The sequence below is a fragment of the Solanum verrucosum genome, unplaced genomic scaffold (genome assembly GCF_900185275.1).
Source record: "Solanum verrucosum unplaced genomic scaffold, falcon-dt-bn FXZP01000275.1, whole genome shotgun sequence".
Classification (NCBI taxonomy): domain Eukaryota; kingdom Viridiplantae; phylum Streptophyta; class Magnoliopsida; order Solanales; family Solanaceae; genus Solanum; species Solanum verrucosum.
This window is the reverse complement of record NW_026020738.1, coordinates 1071407-1091976: the sequence shown is the minus strand read 5'-3', so window position 1 is coordinate 1091976 and position 20570 is coordinate 1071407. Positions and strand designations below refer to the sequence as shown.

Below are 20570 nucleotides of genomic sequence, written 5' to 3'. Positions count from 1 at the left end.
GTTGAACAAAATTTCGAACATTTCTGATACTCTTTCTTCTGTTTTTCAATCAGAACTACATTATCTTCTTAAGAAATAACCACAACTCCAAAGAGCAGGGGGATAGGGAAAAATGAACTTAAGAACCTTCAATCTAGCCTAGACAAAGAGGTGGATGGGATCAGAAACAGGGGAAGGGTGCTCAGTTTAACATTTAAATGAATATAAAACTTCTCTCATGGAACGTAAGGGGTCTTAACAACATCTCCAGCAAGAATATTGTTAAGACATGTTTGCAGAAATGGAAAGTGGATGTGGTTTGTCTTCAAGAGACAAAGATAAATAAAGGAATAGAGGAGATTGCTAAATAGTTATGGGCATGTAGATGGATGAGATGCGGCTACATAGAAGCAGATGGAAGCAAGGGGGGAATCCTAATCATGTGGCATAGTAGAACATGGGCAGGCACAAAGGTGGAGGAGGGGAACTACTCAATTACTTACAAGTTTGAATCAATACAAAACTCTTTCTCATGGTTCTTTACTGGAGTACACGGTCCACATAGCAGAAGTAAGAAGTTAGAGTGTTGGGTGGAAATGGCAGCAATGAAGGAACTGAGTGAAGGCCCCTGGGTCACCAGCGGGGACTTTAACACAGTCAGACACATGGAAGAAAGAAGAGGGTGCACTAGAGTCACCAATATCATGACTGATTTCTCCAAGTGGATTGAAGACTTGGAATTACATGATCCAGAACTATTTGGGGGGAAATACACTTGGTTCAGAGGATCCTATCACCAAAGTGCTGCAAGACTTGACAGATTCCTATACTCCATGGAGTGGGAGGAGTGTTTCAAAAATATCAAACAGAGCATCCTGCCCAGAACAGTCTCTGATCACAGCCCAGTACTATTAGAATGTGGGAACAGGGAACATAGGCAATCCTATTTTAAATTTGAAAACTGGTGGCTCAAAGTGGATGGTTTCAAGGAGATGGTGCAGGGGTGGTGGAGTGGCTTTGTGGTAGAAGGGTGCCCTGACTACAGACTTAGCAACAAGCTAAAGATGCTGAAACATAAGTTGAAAGAATGGAGCAAACAAACCTTCAATGAAAGAACCAGAAGGAAAAATAGCCTACTAAAAGAATTGTCTGAGTTGGACAAAATCCAAGAAGAAAGAGAACTGTTTGAAGATGAAGTGTTGATAAGAGCAACAATACTTGTGGAGCTGGAAGTATCAGCAAAGCAAGAAGAAGCCAGCTGGAGGCAGAAATCCAGAGCTTTGTGGTTGAAACAAGGAGACAATAATACTAATTTTTTTCAAAGAGTAGCTACAGCCCGCAGGAGATATAACACAATTGACAAACTATTGATGAGAGGTGAGGAAACCCAGGATCCTAAAGAAATTAAGGAAGCCATGATTGAATTTTACTCCAAGCTCTACACAGAACTTGAACCATGGAGACCTTCCTTTGAATTTAGAGGATGCCCAACAGTCTCAGCTAAAGAAAATGAGTGGTTGCAAAGGCCTTTCACAGAAGAAGAAGTACTACAGACCATTAAGCAGTGTGATGGTGACAAAGCTCCAGGTCCTGATGGTTTCACCATATCTTTCTTCAAGGAGTGTTGGGATATTCTCAAGGAAGATCTCATGCATACTATCCACAATTTCCACATGAGGAGCTATTTTGAGAAATCCTTTAATGCTACTTTCATAGCTTTGATCCCAAAGAAACCTGAGGCAATGGAATTAAAGGATTTCAGACCGATCAGCTTAATTGGAGTGGTGTACAAGATCATTTCTAAGCTAATCACCGAAAGATTGAAAATAGTTATAGGGAAGCTGGTTGATGGACATCAAATGGCATTCTTGAAAGGAAGGCAAATCATGGATGCTGCTCTGCTGGCTAATGAAATGGTTGACTCTAGGGTAAAACAGAAGAAACCAGGCATCCTATGCAAGCTAGATATTGAAAAGGCTTATGATCATGTTAATTGGAATTTCTTGCTAAAAATTCTGAAAGACATGGGTTTTGGAGAGAAATGGATTGGCTAGATACAGTATTGCATCTCAAATGTAAGATTCTCACTCATTATAAATGGTAAGCCTGAAGGATTTTTTCAATCGCATAGAGGTCTTAGACAGGGAGACCCTATGTCACCTTTTTTGTTCCTACTAACTATGGAAGGTCTGAACCACATGTTCAGAACAACAAAGGTAAATGGCTGGATAAAAGGGTTCAATGCTCAAATAGGGAGAGGTGATGATCTGGAAATTACACATCTTTTCTATGCAGATGATGCCCCTGTTTTTTGTGAAGCAGAAGTGGCACAAATCAGACACTTGAGAGCAACCCTTACAATATTTGAGGGCATTTCAGGGCTTCATGTTAACTGGTCGAAAAGTTTCCTCTTCCCAATTAATCAGGTAGACAATATACAAAATCTAGCTGAGAATTTGGGATGTCAGATAGCTTCTCTGCCCACGAAGTACCTGGGGTTGCCTTTGGGGGCCAAAAATAAGGAGTTGGAGGTATGGAATGAGGTGATGGAGAGATGTGAGAAAAGACTCTCAAGATGGAAAAGTCAGTACCTATCACTGGGGGTAGGTTGACTCTCATCAAGTCAGTTTTAGATGGGTTACCTACCTACATGATGAATCTATTTCCAATACCCAAGAGCATTGTGAAGAAAATCAACAGAATGAGAAGATCCTTCATTTGGCAAGGGTACAAAGAAAAGAAAGGCTACAACCTGGTGAAATGGGAGACACTCACTTTGAGCAGAAAACAAGGTGGCCTTGGCATGAGAAATCTTAGCATCCAGAATAATTGCTTGCTACAAAAATGGCTATGGAGATTTTGTACTGAAGATGGAGCCCTATGGAGAAGATTCATAGCAGGGAAATATGGCTTGTTTAGCCAATGGACCACTGAGGAGGTGATGGGGTCGTTTGGATGCTGTGTGTGGAAGACCATCAGAAGGTTGTGGCCACAGTTCAATAACAATATTTATATTAGTGTGGGCAATGGTCTGAAAACAGATTTCTGGAATGAAATCTGGAAAGGGGATGATAGCCTGAGGAACTTATTCCCAAACCTCTACACCTTGAGCTTACAAAGATCTGCTACTGTTGCTCAAGTATGGAGCCAACAAGGTGGAACTTAGTGTTCAGGAGGGCTTTGAATGACTGGGAAATTGAGAATGTGGTCAGGCTACTAGAGGTGCTAAACACCCCTCCAGCCATATCTCAAAGAAAGGATAAACCAATTTGGAAGTTACATAGCAAAGGAATGTTCACAGTCAAATCATGCTACTGGAGGATAAATGTCAATCAGTCAGTGACTAAAAAATGGCCTTGGAAGCTAGTGTGGAAGACAAGAAGCCCATTAAAAGTAGCATGTTTTGTCTGGTTGGTCATAAGAAAAGCTTGCCTTACACATGAGGCATTACAAAAAAGGGGGATGCAGTTTTGCTCAAGATGCTTTATGTGTGAGCAGAAAGCAGAAGTAAATAATCATTTGTTCATTCACTGTTAAGCAGCTTCAAAATTGTGGAATATGTTTTTGTGTATACTAGGGGTTAGCTGGGTGATGCCAGAGACAACCATGGAGCTCCTTAATAGCTGGACAAGAATTGGCAACAAAGGGAAAAGTGAAGATTGGTGGAAGACTATTCCAGCATGTATATATGGTGGACTCTATGGAAAGAAAGGAATGCTAGGTGTTTTGAAGGACAAAATGATAGTTTTCAGAAGATAGAAATGAAATGCTTAAGTCTTTTATTTTTTTGGTGTAAGCAAGAGTTGGTAGGGGAAAGCATAGAGATGGTCGATTTTAAAGGAAACTTGTAATTCCATATGGCTTTTTGAGGGTGTGCCCACCACCCTGTGGGATGTAAGTTTCCAATTCATCATCCCTTGGATGATGAATTTTTTGTGAATACAAAGTTACCCTTATCTCAAAAAAAAAAAAAAAAAAAACACTTTTTATCATTGAATTCATGTATTATATTTTATTTTTTGAAACTGGTAAATGTGTGAATTCATGTATTTAATCATTTCAAACCTATACCTTTTCTACACAGACTAATCCTACATACACAGTGCAAAGGGATAAAATGAAAAAACAACAAATAAATAAGAAAAAAGACGTATTTCTATACTTGTTACACATTTGAAAGAAGTTGAATAATATTTGGGACTGCTGAGAAGGTATGCTATATTTCAAATATTCTTCCATCCAACCTTACCTTTCTCAGGAAAACTAAATTTCAAATATACATGTTACTTCCCTTAGACTCGTTACCTTGTTCGACTGAACAATCCAACTTTCATGTTTAATAGTATATAAGATGCTCCGAGCATATTTAGTGACTTTACTTGTTAAGGGCTTTGCAAGGGAAGTCCTGCTATAAAATGCCAAGAAAAGAAACAGAGAGACTGCTAGAAATTGAGTCTTTGTAGCTAGATAAAGAATTGCTAGGAAATATGGATGTGTAGGGGGTTCAGATTCTTGTCTTTTGAACCTAATTTTATGTCTCATTGTGTAGCAGTGATCACTGATTGTGCAACACTCTGCCAATTGAAACATTTAAGAAAAGCACAAGTATGGGACAAAGAAAAATCTTTAATGCAAGTCAGAATAAGCAGTTAGAGAAAGGATAACAGTTTTATGTCCATCCACCAAGCAAGCAAAAGTAGGAAATGTGGAGTCCAATTAGAAATATTACGAATAAAGGTAACTGCTGTTAAACAAGGTGTTCTTTCCCACCTAACTATTCTATTAAAATCTTGAGGCAAATCTAAAGAAGAGTACCAAAAAAAAGCATCAACATTCTCTAATTTGTATAAGAGTCTGTCCTTGTGTTTCTTGATACAACGAAAGCAGCTCCAGATGAATTCATAACACCTATCAGAAGCACTTTCGATGGAGGAGAAGTCAAGAACTAGGAGCTTGCTCTATCGCACTCTGAAGACTATACTTGGGCATCTAACAGACCAACTCAACCAAATTTTCTCTTGCACGTGCTCAAGGCCACATATCTTTGGCACAATATTCATTTAGTATCGACTTTTCATATGGCCCTTTGTTTGTTGCTCAGATTGTCCAAAATTATTCGTGCACCTGTGTAGAATCCTCCAAAATGCACTATTTTAGAGGATCCGACATGCACCGTTTTGGCATTTTTGAAGAGGCAGAGCAGCATAGGCTTTTAGATTAATTATAATTTTAGTTCCTAAATCATAGTCTAAATAGTTAATTAACACACACACACTCCTTACCTTTTCATACTAGTAGTCGTAGTATTACTCAAGGAGTTTCTTGTCCCTCAATGTCACTTATTATCTGTTGTTTCTTGCACTTCAAATATCATATTATTTTGTTGCAGTTGCAGTTCTTTTTTCAAAATGCTTTGACATGCTTTTTATAGTATTTTCCCATGACTTCTTCACTCATGTTGTTTCTTTTTTCGATTATCTTTGAAATTATTTCCTTGAGTCGATGGTCTATCAAAAATAGTCTCTCTACCTTCAAGGTAAGGGTAAGGTTTGTGTACACTCCACCCTCCCCAGACCCCACTTGTAGGAGTACACCGGATATATTGTTGTTGTTGTTGTACACTCCTTCCCTTTTCAGTATAAAAATGAAATCCTTTGGCATTATCAGCAAAGTGGAAATGGCTCTTTTGGGTCTGTTATATGTCAATTTAATCTGGCTCTATTGCAAATAAAACAATTGCCCCTTATCAGTGCAAGGCAGCCATACCACTTCCTCTCATCCATAGAACAAAGAAAAAAAATTTAAACTTAAATCCTTCAGTTTCCCCCCTTTGCCCCTTACCCTCTTCCATGCTAACTCCTCCGGAATCCTGCACCCTTCCCCTTGAACAAAACACCCATTTCCCCAAATTTCTATATTCCTTTGCACTGTAAAATTAAGTCAGAATTGATTGTTGAGCGGTGTAAATTGTTAAACATCTCTTCAAAGAATTAACAATCCAATTTTCTAATTTGACAGCATTGGCACTCCAATTACGGTAGCAAATTCAGCCATATGAAAATGAAAAAGCCATGTCCGTGAAATAAAAGATAATCATTTCATCAGGCAAGTTATTTGATCAATAAAAAATGAGCTAATCTAGAAGAAAAGGTGTTTGATCAAATTTGTTGATTCCTTACCACTACTTTGGCTCTTGTGATTGATTTGGTTTTGGAATCAATAACGTATATTTCTTCGAAATCAAGAGCAAATTCTGGATCACCTGCCCTGCGATTCCTGTAGTGCTTTGTCAAGAATACCTGCAACAGAAACACACTGATCATACAACCCATAGAATGCAAGATTAAACATTCTTACCTTCCTAACATGGTCTTCATACCAGTCAAGAGGAGATGTTTGGATTAAGTACTTGAATATCATAGTTGTGTGATACAACCATAAGAATTTTGATGAACCTTTTTTCAGGATACATGGATGGAGTACAAGAGATCAGTATATAAGGCTTAAGCAACAAAAATTCCAAAATGATCACCAAAAATGGGTAATAAAGTTTAGGGCCTCCCTCCAAAAGCAAATCAAGAAAAAGGATTAAGGAGGAAGATTTGCCTAAAAGCAAAAATAAAGAAAAAGAAGAAACAATAACAAGAATACTAAAAAGCCTTTCTTGAACTTTTTCCTTTCTTGTTTTCTTATGTCTCAATGGAAGCTCATCCCTTATCCCAGCTTGCATTTTACATTACAATTAATACTACTTCACAAGCTTCACATCTTTAGCAAACTAAACTGCATAAACAGCATATGACAGAACAAATGTCTAATCAGTTGAAACAGAAGACATCAATACCTTCATAATTTCCCTCTCAGATTTATACATGGGATCTCTAGGTGCATCAATGGGAGGCTCTGTCACATTGTAGCACCCATAATCACTCATTGCACACCTGATATACTACATGAAAAAACATATTGTTGATCAAGAAGTTACTTAAACACACTAAATCTATTGTAAGTTGAATCATAAGTACTCAAAAGTAAGTCATACAGCAATCAACATGTACAATCATAAACATATAAATACTACACCTTCTGAGGCATTGGTGCAAGAACTCTGGGAATGGCATATATATCAGTATCTGGAGGTGTAACATACATCTGCATAACAAATACAAATGATACTTCATTAGCTAGCACATGCATTGTTAAAACGGTAACGAACATTCAAATTTCACTATCTGAATTTCCTACACCCCAAACTTTGGTATAATGTTCTTTTCATTTGCTGACCTACCCATGTTGAACATACACATGGGTGCGGTAGTACTAGGTGCAATCCTTCAAAATACTCCAAAAACTTTATCAAATTGACAATCCCACCAGGATATATATATATATATCAATTTGCATACCAAATACACACCCATATTTGAGTCCATGTAACATGGAAAGATAAAACCCCATTTCTTTTAAAAAAACACATCTGAGGTGTAATCCACCCAACAGCCTGTCCAGTCCACAAGCACAGGTTTTGCCAATGTAATTATGCTCATAGGTTGAAGCAGATTGGCACCAAGTTTGGAAGCTATTATTCCAATGGTGATCAACAGTACATTATTCCCCTGACTCAGCCTCTAGGTCATCCCTTTTGGACAACCCTGATAACCATTTTATCAAGACAGAAATCAACAAAGTGTTTACATCAATATGCATTCCCAACACCGAGAAACTTATAAGGATATAGAGCAACTATAACCGTTACATATAATACTAGGCAAAGCGCTAAAATGCAGATATTTTATCCATAAAAAGAAACCAAATATGCAATTTCCAATATACAAATGTGCAGATTCTAGTGCTAAGATACTAATGCTCCCAGCAGACAAAAAAAGAGACAGAGACTCAGAAGTTAACCTCACGAAAATCATAAACATCGTTATCAGGATCAGGAGGTTTACGAATGAAGAAATCACAATCAAAAAGGCAAATTTTATGAAACTCCTCCTCCTTAATCCTATAATCCACAATTTTCTCCGAATCCCATCCTTGAGTAAACACAAAACTACTGCTATTCACCATCGCAATGTCATCATCACCCCTAGCAACAGCTAAAGACATAGCACTACCACCACCTAAGAGGGTATCATAGTCAACATCAAAGTCCTTCTTGTTGTCTGCTTCTTCCACTTCATCTTCGTCCATGTCATAGTCATCTGTACCTCCGCCGTCAGCATCTCCGTCATCGGCGAACACCCTGAAATCCGGTCTTTTTGAGCTCAAACTTTGTTTAACAAAAATGGGGTTGTTGGAAATTGGCTTAGCGAACGAAATGGTGAAAAGGGTCGGTGTAGAAAGTGAAGAAGGTGCAGTGGGGAAGGTTGAAAGCTTCGCCGGAAGCGGCAAGAGGAGACCGGCGCTCATAGTTGTGAAGAGAGTGAAGAGGAAAAAAGAGAAGTGGGGGAGTGGATTAGATTTGTACTTTTTGTTACTCATATTATGGTCCCTTTAATATCCTAGATTTGATACTTGAGTCCCCTCGAAAGCAGGGATGGCAAAGATGCGGGCGATGTGGGGCGTGTTAAATCCGTACAAAGCTACAAATGTTTCGATCCACCTAACCTTGCCCTGCCACAACTCATGTAGTAAAAAAATTTTATTTTCAATTCGTTCGTCCTCGTCTCATCAAGTCTAGCATAGATTCATTCCCCATAAATTCACTTGGTATAAATTGTTTTTTATGTCTTTTCTGCCACTTACTTTGTTCTATTTTTTTCTTTTTATAAGCTTAATATGTTAGAAAAGATTAACTGAAACTTTTGTAATATAAAATCAATTATAAAAACTTGATTTCTTGATCTTTAGAACTCCGTTTGAGCTGATTTTTGTGTCTAATTGCTAGAAATTGTTGGGGTTTTGAGTTGGGTTTATTGGGGGAGCATTGTGGGCTTGTTTTGGAGATAATTTCTCATCCAAAACCTCCTTAGTTATCTCTTTAATGGTGATTTCTCGAAGTTTTAGTGCATGAGCTGTTTCAGGTGGATTTAAGGCTCAGATTGTGCCCTTTTCGGGGCACAGGCTCCTTAGTTGAATGAGATCAATTGACTCCCGGCGTGGGTCTTAAAATGTCATTTTGACTCATTTTTAATTTCATCTTCAATTATTGCAATTTGGGTGTCAAAATGTCTATATTGACGTCGTGATCATTCATTTGATAGTGTGACAACAATCAGAGGCAGTTCAAAAGGGTAAAGCTCTTGTGTAGTGATTTTGGAGTGCGCGTGATCAATTTTGAGGTAGGATACGACTTACCGGTCTTAGATTGAGTTTGAGTTGCTATTTACATGTTATTTAGCTAGTATTAGGAGGGTTATGTACCTTTAATCATGTTTAGTTGGTAGAACACATGTTTTAGCCATTTTTTGGATAGTTTTCGGGAAATTGAGCATGCCTACTTAGGTCACATTATTGTATTTTACCTTGTTGTATCTATTTGTTTGATTGTACTTGAAACACCTCACATATACGGGTATCCCTCATGCCATGTCTAAGGCTTGAAAACAAAATTTAAGAATTTTATTGTGACATCGCTCATGGTTGAAAACATCAGTTTAAAAAAAATGATAAATTTTTTTAAAAAAAATTCTATCCAAAGTGCCTCAAATATTTATGAAAAATATTCTTTAGTTATGAGGTATTTTCCTATGTATTTATTTTATAAGAATTTTATAAATTATTAATATTTTAATGTAGATAGGTTGTTTAGTTATGTCAAGAGATTATTCTAATATATAAGGTAAATTTTATTAAAAATAATTTTTTTATTAAATGTGGTATATATATATGAAAACGAATGACATATTTTTGTACAAATCTATGTTATATCTAGATGTGTATTTAGTGAGATTAAAAATAATAATAAAAGAAGGGGGTAAACACCTCCACCTCCACGTGGAAGTGGAAGGATAGCACTACATGTTAAAATGATTAATAAATGGTCATCACTTATCATATGTAGCATTTATTTGTTTGATTACTATATGGAAGGTTTGTTTTATAAATTGTTGTCCTTTGTGCGTGGCTGTTGATTAAGTAATTTTTAATTTGATTGATTGGTTGCTAATTAAGTTGCTACCACCGCCTTTCTCAAAATATATACATATAGATATATACCTTTTCGTTTTCACATACGAAGAATGGTTTCTTTCAATTATGATAGCTAACTAAATGCAACATAAGTATGGAATTGGATCCCCTCTAGCAATTATTTCTATTATCAGGGAAAGCAGTAGTAAGTTAGTTTAAGACAAAGCAAAAATCAGCTTCTCCAATATATACATTTATCTTCAAGACATAAGCCTCGTGATTCTCAATTTAAACAAGCTCATACGATTACAACTTAGAGTCATTTATAGTAAATCCAGTCAAGTATGTAAGTCTATTTTTGAGTTCGTAAACGACTAAATTACTCACTCGAAGTCGAGTTAAGTATACATGAAAGCATATGAGGTTCTACAAGATATTTACATGTTACCCGAAAGTGATTATGGGATTATAAGAACAAGAGTACCTATGGGATAAAATTGGAAACGTGATTATGGTTACGTATGTGCATTACGAATTCATGAAATGCATTACATGCTATGCATCCTACTCTCGAGATATAAACGGGAGGTATGGGGCCTATTGCCTATATTTATACGTATGAGACGCAGATGGCCACAAGTTGGCAAATGTGATACCGGTTAGCTACCGAAAAGACCACCATTGCTAGAATTTGGTTGGGTATGTCATGCATTTGCATCTATATATCTATCTATATATATATAGATATGTATTCACGACATATGATTACACGAGCATACCATGCATATTTATTTAGTATGAGTTGAAATTTCAGCCATGGAGGTTATTAGAGTTTAAGTTTCAAGTGGTATCTCTATTACCCTTTTTATCACAAACTTTTAAGATTCTATTTTTCCACCTTACATACTAGTACATTTTATTCGTACTGACGTCCCATTGCTTGAGGACGCTACATTTCTTATTGCAGGTTCAGACATAGGTCTTGATCGTCCCTGTAATAGGGGGGTGTTGTGTAAGCTGAGGATTGGTAAGTTCCATTCTTCCTGGAGCTGTAGGTTGTCTGTAGATTTTGTATACTCGAGTTTTGTATATACTTGTTATTGTTGGGGTCGTTCCCAAACCAGTTGAGTTGTAATATTCGTAGAGACTTGTGGACAATTTGTTTAGTCCTTTCAACTTTCGGTTTATAGCCTCGTCAGCTTATTGTATATGTGATTTAAGTTGTAGCCTTGTCGGCTTGCTTGTTCTTTACCACTTAAGTTGTCCATGTCGGCCCTTTCTTTATGCCATTGAAGATTTTGTGACCTCGTCGGTCTAATTATCTTGTTTCAGAAGTTTATTAAGACGATATTTTTGGCCCTCATTGTTTTCTTCTCACTTTGTTAGAGTGGCTAACTTGATTGAATAAAGTACTAACTGCCAGTTGCTCCCCCACTAGTTTGGGGCGTGACAACTTGGTATCAGAGCAGGTCGTGTCCCAGGGAGTTCACAAGTCGTGTCTTGTAGAATTTTGATTATGGGTGTGTTGTGCACCACACTTATAATGAGAATGCTACCAGACATTTAGAAATAGTTACGTTTCTTTCATTATTTAGATTGTGCGATAGAACTAAGTCATAGGAAGTTACTTCTAATTCATTCTCTCCTTAAATGTCTTATCTTTCTATTACAGGGGACCTTATATTAGTCCAAAAGGCCAAATGTTAGTTTAGCCAAGAAGGTAGTTTCTAAATCATAACCTCTGGTTAGATTGATGACTTTTACAAAATACGTTTATTTGAATACTCCAACTTAAAAATGACTTATGTGAATCCTTTTATGCGTACTTAGTTCAGGAACAAGTATCTTCAATTACTATTAATTTTTATTTTTTAAAATGTAAATGTAATGATTTATCTTACTATCTATTTATTTTTTTTACGAAATGATTGAAATTTAGAGTTAAAAAAAATTATTGAGGGGTTAGACATAAGTTAAATACTCATAGTAAAAAAAGAAATGTAGTATTACTTATTTGTCATGAGGGAGTAAGTGATTACTTTTGATATGTAGTCGGATGTTATCTGAATCAGCTGAAGTATGTATGGAAATAAAAATGTATGTGTATGAGGAATGAAGTTTTAAGTTAAGATATAACTTTTCTAAGGTCTAAATGAACAATTGCATAACTTACATATATACTAGTTGTTTATTGAACTAAGTTACAAGTTCATATCTGCATCTCCTATAAATTACTTGTTTATATATTTATATGTGTTACGTGCCTTGCAAGTTAACTATTATATGTCGCTTGGTTCATAAAATTCTATTTATATGTTAATTTCCTTCTCTAATCAGGAGATCGCTTGTTTTACGATTTTTGTATTATAAGTGATTTTTTTTCCCAAGGGGAATTTACTGCATCCACCCGTTCTTACATGTCGCTAGAAACATATAGAAAATGCATACATTTTACATATCGACCTACATGTTATAAATATTAAAGACTATAAATCACGACTAAGATAGTCCCATAGAATCTTTCGTAGATGGTCATGGGATTGAATCCCTATAAGAGTAAGTCATCAAAAATCTATCTATGGACATGTTGCAATACATTTTTTTTGTAAAATTATATGTTCTATGTGTTGCATGACGTAATAATATATGTGACACTCTTTACGTAGATTCATTAGTTTACATGCTAAGTGCCTTGCTTGAGTTATTATTTACACATTACCTGTACCACAAATTTCTTATTTGTAGTTATAAATTGTGTGATCATAAACTATATGATAGCCATTTTATAAAGAATTTTCTTACATGATATATGTTACACGGAGTTGTGGTAAACATGATTCTTCATAAAAGCTAAAAGAAATACTTTTCATAATTATTTTATTCACATTTTGATTATAGATCTTTACATACTTCTTTATCTTATGTATTTGAGTTGTTAATAATGATCAATATCCTTAAATATTTGTAAAATTTCTTTACAAAAAGTTGTGAAAAAAATATAATTAATCATCATGTCATATTATTCTAAATGATTTAAATGGATAAGTACTTGTAGCTCATAATTTTATGTAAAAAAAAAGGTACGTGATGAGTTAGCTTATAAGTTGTTAAATATTAATTGTCTCTATTGCTATAAGTAACAAGTTTATGGTATGTCTTCAGTTCTGCGTTCTTAATGGAAGACATATAATGAGAGTTTATTCTTTAAAAGTTCTATAGGTTTCATGTTATGTATTTGGTGTCTTTTATTGTTTTGTATTATTGCGCATAGGGACAAAGAAAGATCCATCGACCTACCTAAGGTATCTTATGTGCTCTAACAATTATTTGATTTATTTTTGAAAAACTTGTATCGTAAATGTTACGGGTGGACTATCTTAACGGTAAGTATTTGTTATATTTGAACTCCTTAAAGTCCTTGTCGCAATATGATGGCATTATTTGAATGATTATGCCACTTAAAATTATTTCGGAGCTAATAAGATAAATTGAAAAATATGTTTAAGCTATTATAGGTATAAAAGAATAATTGTGATCTCTACTAGAGACTTAATTTTATATAATTGGGAGTAATTTTATTTGTTGGCCTATCGAGTTTTTTTTTTTTTGCATTATTCATCGAGGCTTGTTTGTAAGTTTATCAAAACTTAATTGTTAACTCACAAAGACTTAGTTATTTGTTTAATGAGACTTGTATATATGTTACACGAACTAGTGAAATATACATTTTATGTTTTGTAAGATAAGAACTTATATGACTACGCGATTCATCAGTTATTTGCTTATATAGTACTTATTTTAAGGAAAGCTTGACCACATGATTATGTGCATATATGCAATAGATCATATGTCGTTATAGGGTAGTTGTTTGCATGTCATAAATTCCTTAAAATGTTTGTTTCTAAAACACATATATAAATTATACATTATACTAATTATTGATTACATTCCACTTGTTTTTTTTATAAATAATGTGCTTAAAATATTATACGTATCATAAAGGTATTGACACATATGTAATATTTTTCATAAGGTAATTGTGTCAATGTTAATTGCATTCTAGGTCAAATGTTGTAATTTTAGTAAGGCGGTAATAGAACGAGGGCAGGAGTATCTTTCCCATTGAACTTACATATTTTTGCTTTATATCATTATGTTCTCTTAGGGACTTAATACTTGAATTCTGAATGACATTTGTTCATACATTACGTGTTATGTGCCTACTTGAAATAGATAAATTTAGAAAGGTTCCTTTTGTAGAACAACAATTTTGCATTATGTGGTTATTTGATAATATTTTCTCAAACATTGTTTTACTGATATTGCTTTTATGTACCAATTTTAGTTTTGAAATAATCCCATATATATGGATGAAATTCTGCCAAAACATCTATAGAGTTCCTCGCTTTACTTCCAACTACATTTATTTTCATTCGAGGACGAATGTTCCTAAGGGGGCAGGATGTAACACCTCACATATACGGATGTCCCTCATGCCATTTCTAAGGCTTGAAAACAAAAGTTAAGAATTTTATTGTGACATCGCTCGTGGTTGAAAACATCAGTTTAAAAAAAATGATTAAAAAAAAAAAAAAAAAATTTAATTCTTTCCTAAAGTGCCTCAAATATTTATGAAAAATATTCTTTAGTTATGAGGTATTTTCCTATGTATTTATTTCATAAGAATTTTATAAATTATTAATATTTTAACGTAGATAGGTTGTTTAGTTATGTCAAGAGATTATTTTAATATATAAGGTAAATTTTATTAAAAATAATTTTTTATTAAATGTGGTATATATATATATATGAAAACGAATGACATATTTTTGTACGAACCTATGTTATATCTAGATGTGTACTTAATGAGATTAAAAATAAAATAAAAATAATAATAAAAGAAGGGGGTAAACACCTCCACCTCCACGTGGAAGTGGAAGGATAGCACTACATGTTAAAATGATTAATAAATGGTCATCACTTATCCTATGTAGCATTTATTTGTTTGATTACTATATGGAAGGTTTGTTTTATAAATTGTTGTCCTTTGTGGGTGGCTGTTGATTAAGCAATTTTTAATTTGATTGATTGGTTGTTAATTAAGTTGCTACCACCGCCTTTCTCAAAATATATACATATAGATATATACCTTTTCGTTTTCACATACGAAGAATGGTTTCTTTCAATTATGATAGCTAACTAAATGCAACATAAGTATGGAATTGGATCCCCTCTAGCAATTATTTCTATTACCAGGGAAAGCAGTAGTAAGTTAGTTTAAGACAAAGCAAAAATCAGCTTCTCCAATATATACATCTATCTTCAAGACATAAGCCTCGTGATTCTCAATTTTTTATCAATCTTTGTGTCTTGAGAGTTTCAAATTATAGCAAATCATATGTTTTTGCCAAAAAATGTTGGTGGACGGAGTAGTGAAGGCTTCGGAATGCGGGTGTCAAGGTATGTTAAGGCATTATCCTTTTTTCTTCATATCGTGCGAATTCCAAAAATTACAAATCATCGAATGAGTCCTTGTTTTACTATAATATTGCTAGGAAGACCCTTTGTGAAGGGGATTGGGGTGTCAGCTGGTTTTATTCCTTGATCTTATCGTATCGTGGGTGTACTTATAGAAGCATGAAGTATGTTTTACAGTTAAAGCTATTTTCCGTTGAGTTTATTACCCCTTATGTTTATTTGCAAGCTATTGTCTAAAGAACGAGGCTGAAGTGTTGGGGAATTAGTATGTTATACCTAGAGGAGTTGTTAACCCATTCTTACTCATTAGAAGCTTTTACGAGAATATTATTTGAAATTGATATTAACGCGTAAATCTTATACTCTATTATTTTGGTTATATATTTGTCAGACAACCTTGTTTTTAAACAAGCTCATACGATTACCAACTTAGAGTCATTTATAGTAAATCAAGTCAAGTATGTCATTCTATTTTTGAGTTCCTAAATGACTAAATTACTCACTCGAAGTCGAGTTAAGTATACCTGAAAGCATATGAGATTCTACAAGATATTTACATGTTACCCGAAAGTGATTACGGGATTATGAGAACAAGAGTACCTATGGGATAAGATTGGAAACGTGATTATGGTTACCTATGTGCATTACGAATTCATGACATGCATTACATGCTATGCATTCTACTCTCGAGATATAATCGGGAGGTATGGGGCCTATTTCCTATATTTATATGTATGAGACGCAGATGGCCACAAGTTGGCGAATGTGATACCGATTAGCTACCGAAAAGACCACCATTGCTAGCATTTAGTTGGGTATGTCATGCATTTGCATCTCTCTCTCTCTCTATATATATATATATATATATATATATATGTGTGTGTGTGTGTGTGTGTGTGTGTGTGTATTTACGACATATGATTACACGAGCATGCATAATTATTTAGTATGAGTTGAAATTTCAGCCATGGAGGTTATTAGAGTTTAAGTTTCAGGTGGTATCTCTATTACCCTTTTTATCACAAACTTTTAAGATTCTATTTTTCCACCTTACATACCAGTACATTTTATTCGTATTGACATCCCATTGCCTGGGGACGCTACATTTCTTATTGCAGGTTCAGACATAGGTCTTGATCGTCCCTGTAATAGGGGGTGTTGTGTAAGCTGAGGATTGGTAAGTTCCATTCTTCCTGGAGCTGTAGGTTGTCTGTAGATTTTGTATACTCGAGTTTTGTATATAATTGTTATTATTGGGGTCGTTCCCAAACCAGTTAGAGTTGTAATATTCGTAGAGACTTGTGGACAATTTGTTTAGTCCTTTCAACTTTCGGTTTATAGCCTCGTCAGCTTATTGTATATATGATTTAAGTTGTCGCCTTGTCGGCTTGCTTGTTCTTTACCACTTAAGTTGTCCTTGTTGGCCCTTTCTTTATGCCATTGAAGATTTTGTGACCTCGTCGGTCTAATTATCTTGTTTCGGAAGTTTATTAAGACGATATTTTTGGCCCTCATTATTTTCTTCTCACTTTGTTAGAGTGGCTAACTTGATTGAATAAAGTACTAACTGCCAGTTGCGTCCCCACTAGCTTGGGGCGTGACAACACTGATATTGGTGGCTTGTTCTTTGCCTTAGCCTAGGCATAGGGTAGTGATTGTCTTAGACTTGCTATTTGGAGCTGTTAGGCCTTAGAAATCCCCTGGCTTCGCTTCAGACGACTTAACTCTTACTAGACTGATGTAGCAGACTTGGTATGGTAGTATAAATCTTTATCTAGGCGATAACTCAACTCGTGTAACCTTTCGTCCATAACTTTCCTTATGTTTAGGCCCTATTGGGAGACAATCGGAGTCTAATAGCCATTGTTCGAGGCCCTGACGCATCTCTAATAGTCACTGTTTGAGGCCCTGACCCAACTCTTTTAATTTAGCCACGGTTCGAGGCCTTGACACAATTCTAACAACCCTGATGCGAAGCCCTGACATATTACCACAAGCCATAATTTTGAGTTCGGGTACACTACTATTTGTCAGGTTTGAGTCCTGATATTGTGGTTTCATTGGATTCTTCGGGCTGCCTTCACCGCTGTTGGAGTCTGAGGTGGGCCGTTTCAATTCTGAAATACTTCTAATCCTAGCTAGTATTATCTTTAGCTCTTATGTGAACTCATCGAGCTTATGGGGGTTCGTTAAGGTTATTAACTTTCCAATTGCGCATAAGTGTACCTTCTAGGCTTATGGATATCCAATTAGGTTATAGATATATAGTTTTTAACTTTACTATTTTGTTCCTTCTAGATTTGTGGGTTTTATATTTAGACTTTCTGTTATTCCTATGTTTATTTAACCTCTAGTCACCGTTATTTTTTGCGCTTTTCATATTGTATTTACTTTTCCAAGATTAATCAGCTTATGTTGCTTACTGGGTGCCTATTGTTTTGGTACTTATGATACACTCTACATTTGTTTTCTTGATGTTGATCCTAGCACCAGCCTACAACGGTGATTCGAGCTTTCGTGGAGATCTTAGAAGATAGAGGATGTGTTGATGACGCCCTAGTTTAACTTATCTCGATCTATATATTGTTTTAACTAATCTTTTGTATTCAAGGCAAGTCTATGCTTTTTTAGTCCACTTTTGGACTTGTATTCTTATAATATCTTTGTACTTTTGTCCATTGGGTCATGGGATTGGATCAGTGTATATATGTTATGATTATGTCATTTTTCTTTTCTATTGTGTTCTGATGAGTCCACAATTTGGACGCATTTAGGGCTATATTTTGATTGAATTAGTGTCCTCAAATGCATATTATGTCTCAATATCTTATGTAAATCCTTAAGTTTCAGGTATTTAACTTGAGAGACAAAGCAAGGATGCTATCGAGCAAAAAGGAACAAAGCGGCTGAAAGAAGGAAGAAAAGATGGCGTGAAGATCGCCTAATGCATTAGGCGAGTCGTCGAATGGCCTTAACCTCGCCCAAAGTTCCAGTGTGCTCAGCCCTGAAGGAAAAGATCAAGTTGGCGATGAAAGGGAGCAGCCCGCGCGTCGCCGAACAGTTCCGCGAAGCAGTACTATATCGCCCAATGATCCAAAACGCGAAGATGCTGAAGGCAAAAGCTGAAAGGCGATGAAGCAGACCAAAGGGTGGATCGCCGAGTGCATCGGCGATCCCAACTAACTACGCTGAGTGATCCTTCGCAACACAAATTTTCAAAAATTATAAATACTCATTTAATTTTGTAGCTTAGTATCAAGTTGTAGAGAATTATTGCTAAGACTTAGTGTAACACCCCGGAAATGGTAGGATAAACTAGAGCCTCATGGTGTGGGTTCGAGTAATCTTAAAGCAACGACTAGGCTATCTTAGAGCTTAAATGGTTAAGGAAGGAGTCTAGGGTGAAGTCTAGGACCTTCAACTACCTAAGAAAAATGAAGGAAAACAAGAGTGACCTCAAGATCATTCGGCGATGGGCAGTAGCTTCGCCCATGAGCCTTGACGATGCGCCAAAGAGGCTCTCCTTGCCTAGTGGACAGCCTCCTCACTAACCTTAGCTACTGTAACAAAGGGCAAGAAGGGTTGAGGATCGCCCAAAGGGTTGGAGATTCGCCCAACATTCCTCCCCATTGCCCAAGTGAGCTGCCCCCTTAGGTGACTGACTGTTAAATTGGGCGAGACCAAGGTACATTGGGCGAGTCGCTTAGTGCCTTGGCGAGCTTCAGCGTGGAAAGGCTAAAATTTGGAGTTTAATAAAGGGTCTTTAAGGAAATCTTTCCTAAACAAAAACCAACACTTTCTACTCTTTTCCTAACAAATATAAATACTTTTTAGAGTCAAATTCTCCTTTTTAATCACTCTTAAAAAGAAATAAAAGAAGACCCAAATCATTTCAATATTTCTCTCTCTAGAAGTTCCTCTATTGAAGAACACCAAGAACTTGAAGATTAGGGTTCAAGCTCCAAGATTTTCACTCCAATTCGTGGGCAAGGCTTCAATTAAGGTATGGAGATCTTGATTCATGGATTAGTTCTCTATGAAGCCCTTCAAAACTCTTATTTTCGAAATTGGTGTCTTGACTAAAAACTAGGGTTTCTATTCTATCCATGGGTTCATCCTAAAAATGTTTTCATTATGTTATTTGACTTATATCATGGATGAATTGTTGTTAATTGGTGATTTCTATTGTAAAAATCCCCATGAACCCATCCATGACCCCAATTTCAATGAATGTTAGTGAAGGTATTGATGCAAGATGATTACTGAGAATTGTATCTATGATTATTTAGTTGTTGAACATTGTTTCCTCATGCCTATTATAGTATCTTTAGGAGTAATTGTGATACTTGATTCATGACCTTGAAAGGGGTAAATTTCTAGGGTTATGTACATATTAAGGAATGTTGTACATGAACTTGGGATTTACTTGAAAGGTAAAAGTTCTATGACAATGGTGCAAAGTGAGGTATTGGTGAATGTTCTTTCTTCCCCTTACATTTGATGTTGTATAAATTGCTTAGAATGATGTTAATGTATTTTGTTAATTGAAAGTATAGTTCTCATGAAGACACTATGAATGTTAATGTGAAAGTTCTACTCACATACAAGTAATGATTCTAGGTTGAAAGTGCATTCTCACCTTAATGAATCTATAAGCTACTTATTGAATTGTATTGAATGAAGGGTTGAAAAATCCTTCACACATGTAGATACAATTGAGAGACTAATGATATTAATTTGGGAAATAATACTAAGCACCGAGTGGATATGACCAATGAGGAAAAGACCCTCCTATTAATGCAAGAGGTTGGGTCATCTTAGTAAACTCATGTGATAGGGACTTCTCCGTTAATGCAAGAGGTAGGGTTCCTAGAAGCAATCTCCCTATCCCATAACTATGTGCCAACATATGATTTAGCTAGTGGATCCACCTTATAGTTATATACTTAGTTCTACCTTAGGCAAGTAGAACACCCATTTTCGGTATGGGGTTTAGACATCGGATTCCATGTAGCTCTCATGGTCTATGTCGGTTA

The 20570-nt window shown here is 35.6% G+C and overlaps 1 protein-coding gene across 1 annotated transcript in view; it reads right to left on the bottom strand.

The window, feature by feature from the left end:
* LOC125812651 (PLASTID TRANSCRIPTIONALLY ACTIVE protein 6, chloroplastic) overlaps positions 1 to 8465 on the bottom strand; it is a 13366-nt gene extending 4901 nt beyond the window's left edge. Inside the window, exons 1-4 of the mRNA XM_049492142.1 lie at positions 7888 to 8465; positions 7063 to 7131; positions 6824 to 6928; positions 6159 to 6278 (exon numbers count right to left, since the gene is read on the bottom strand). Of these exons, the coding sequence (XP_049348099.1) occupies positions 6159 to 6278; positions 6824 to 6928; positions 7063 to 7131; positions 7888 to 8394 (801 nt within the window). The 5' untranslated portion in view covers positions 8395 to 8465. The remainder of the gene's footprint in view (positions 1 to 6158; positions 6279 to 6823; positions 6929 to 7062; positions 7132 to 7887) is intronic.
* Between the last annotated feature and the right edge of the window lie 12105 nt (positions 8466 to 20570).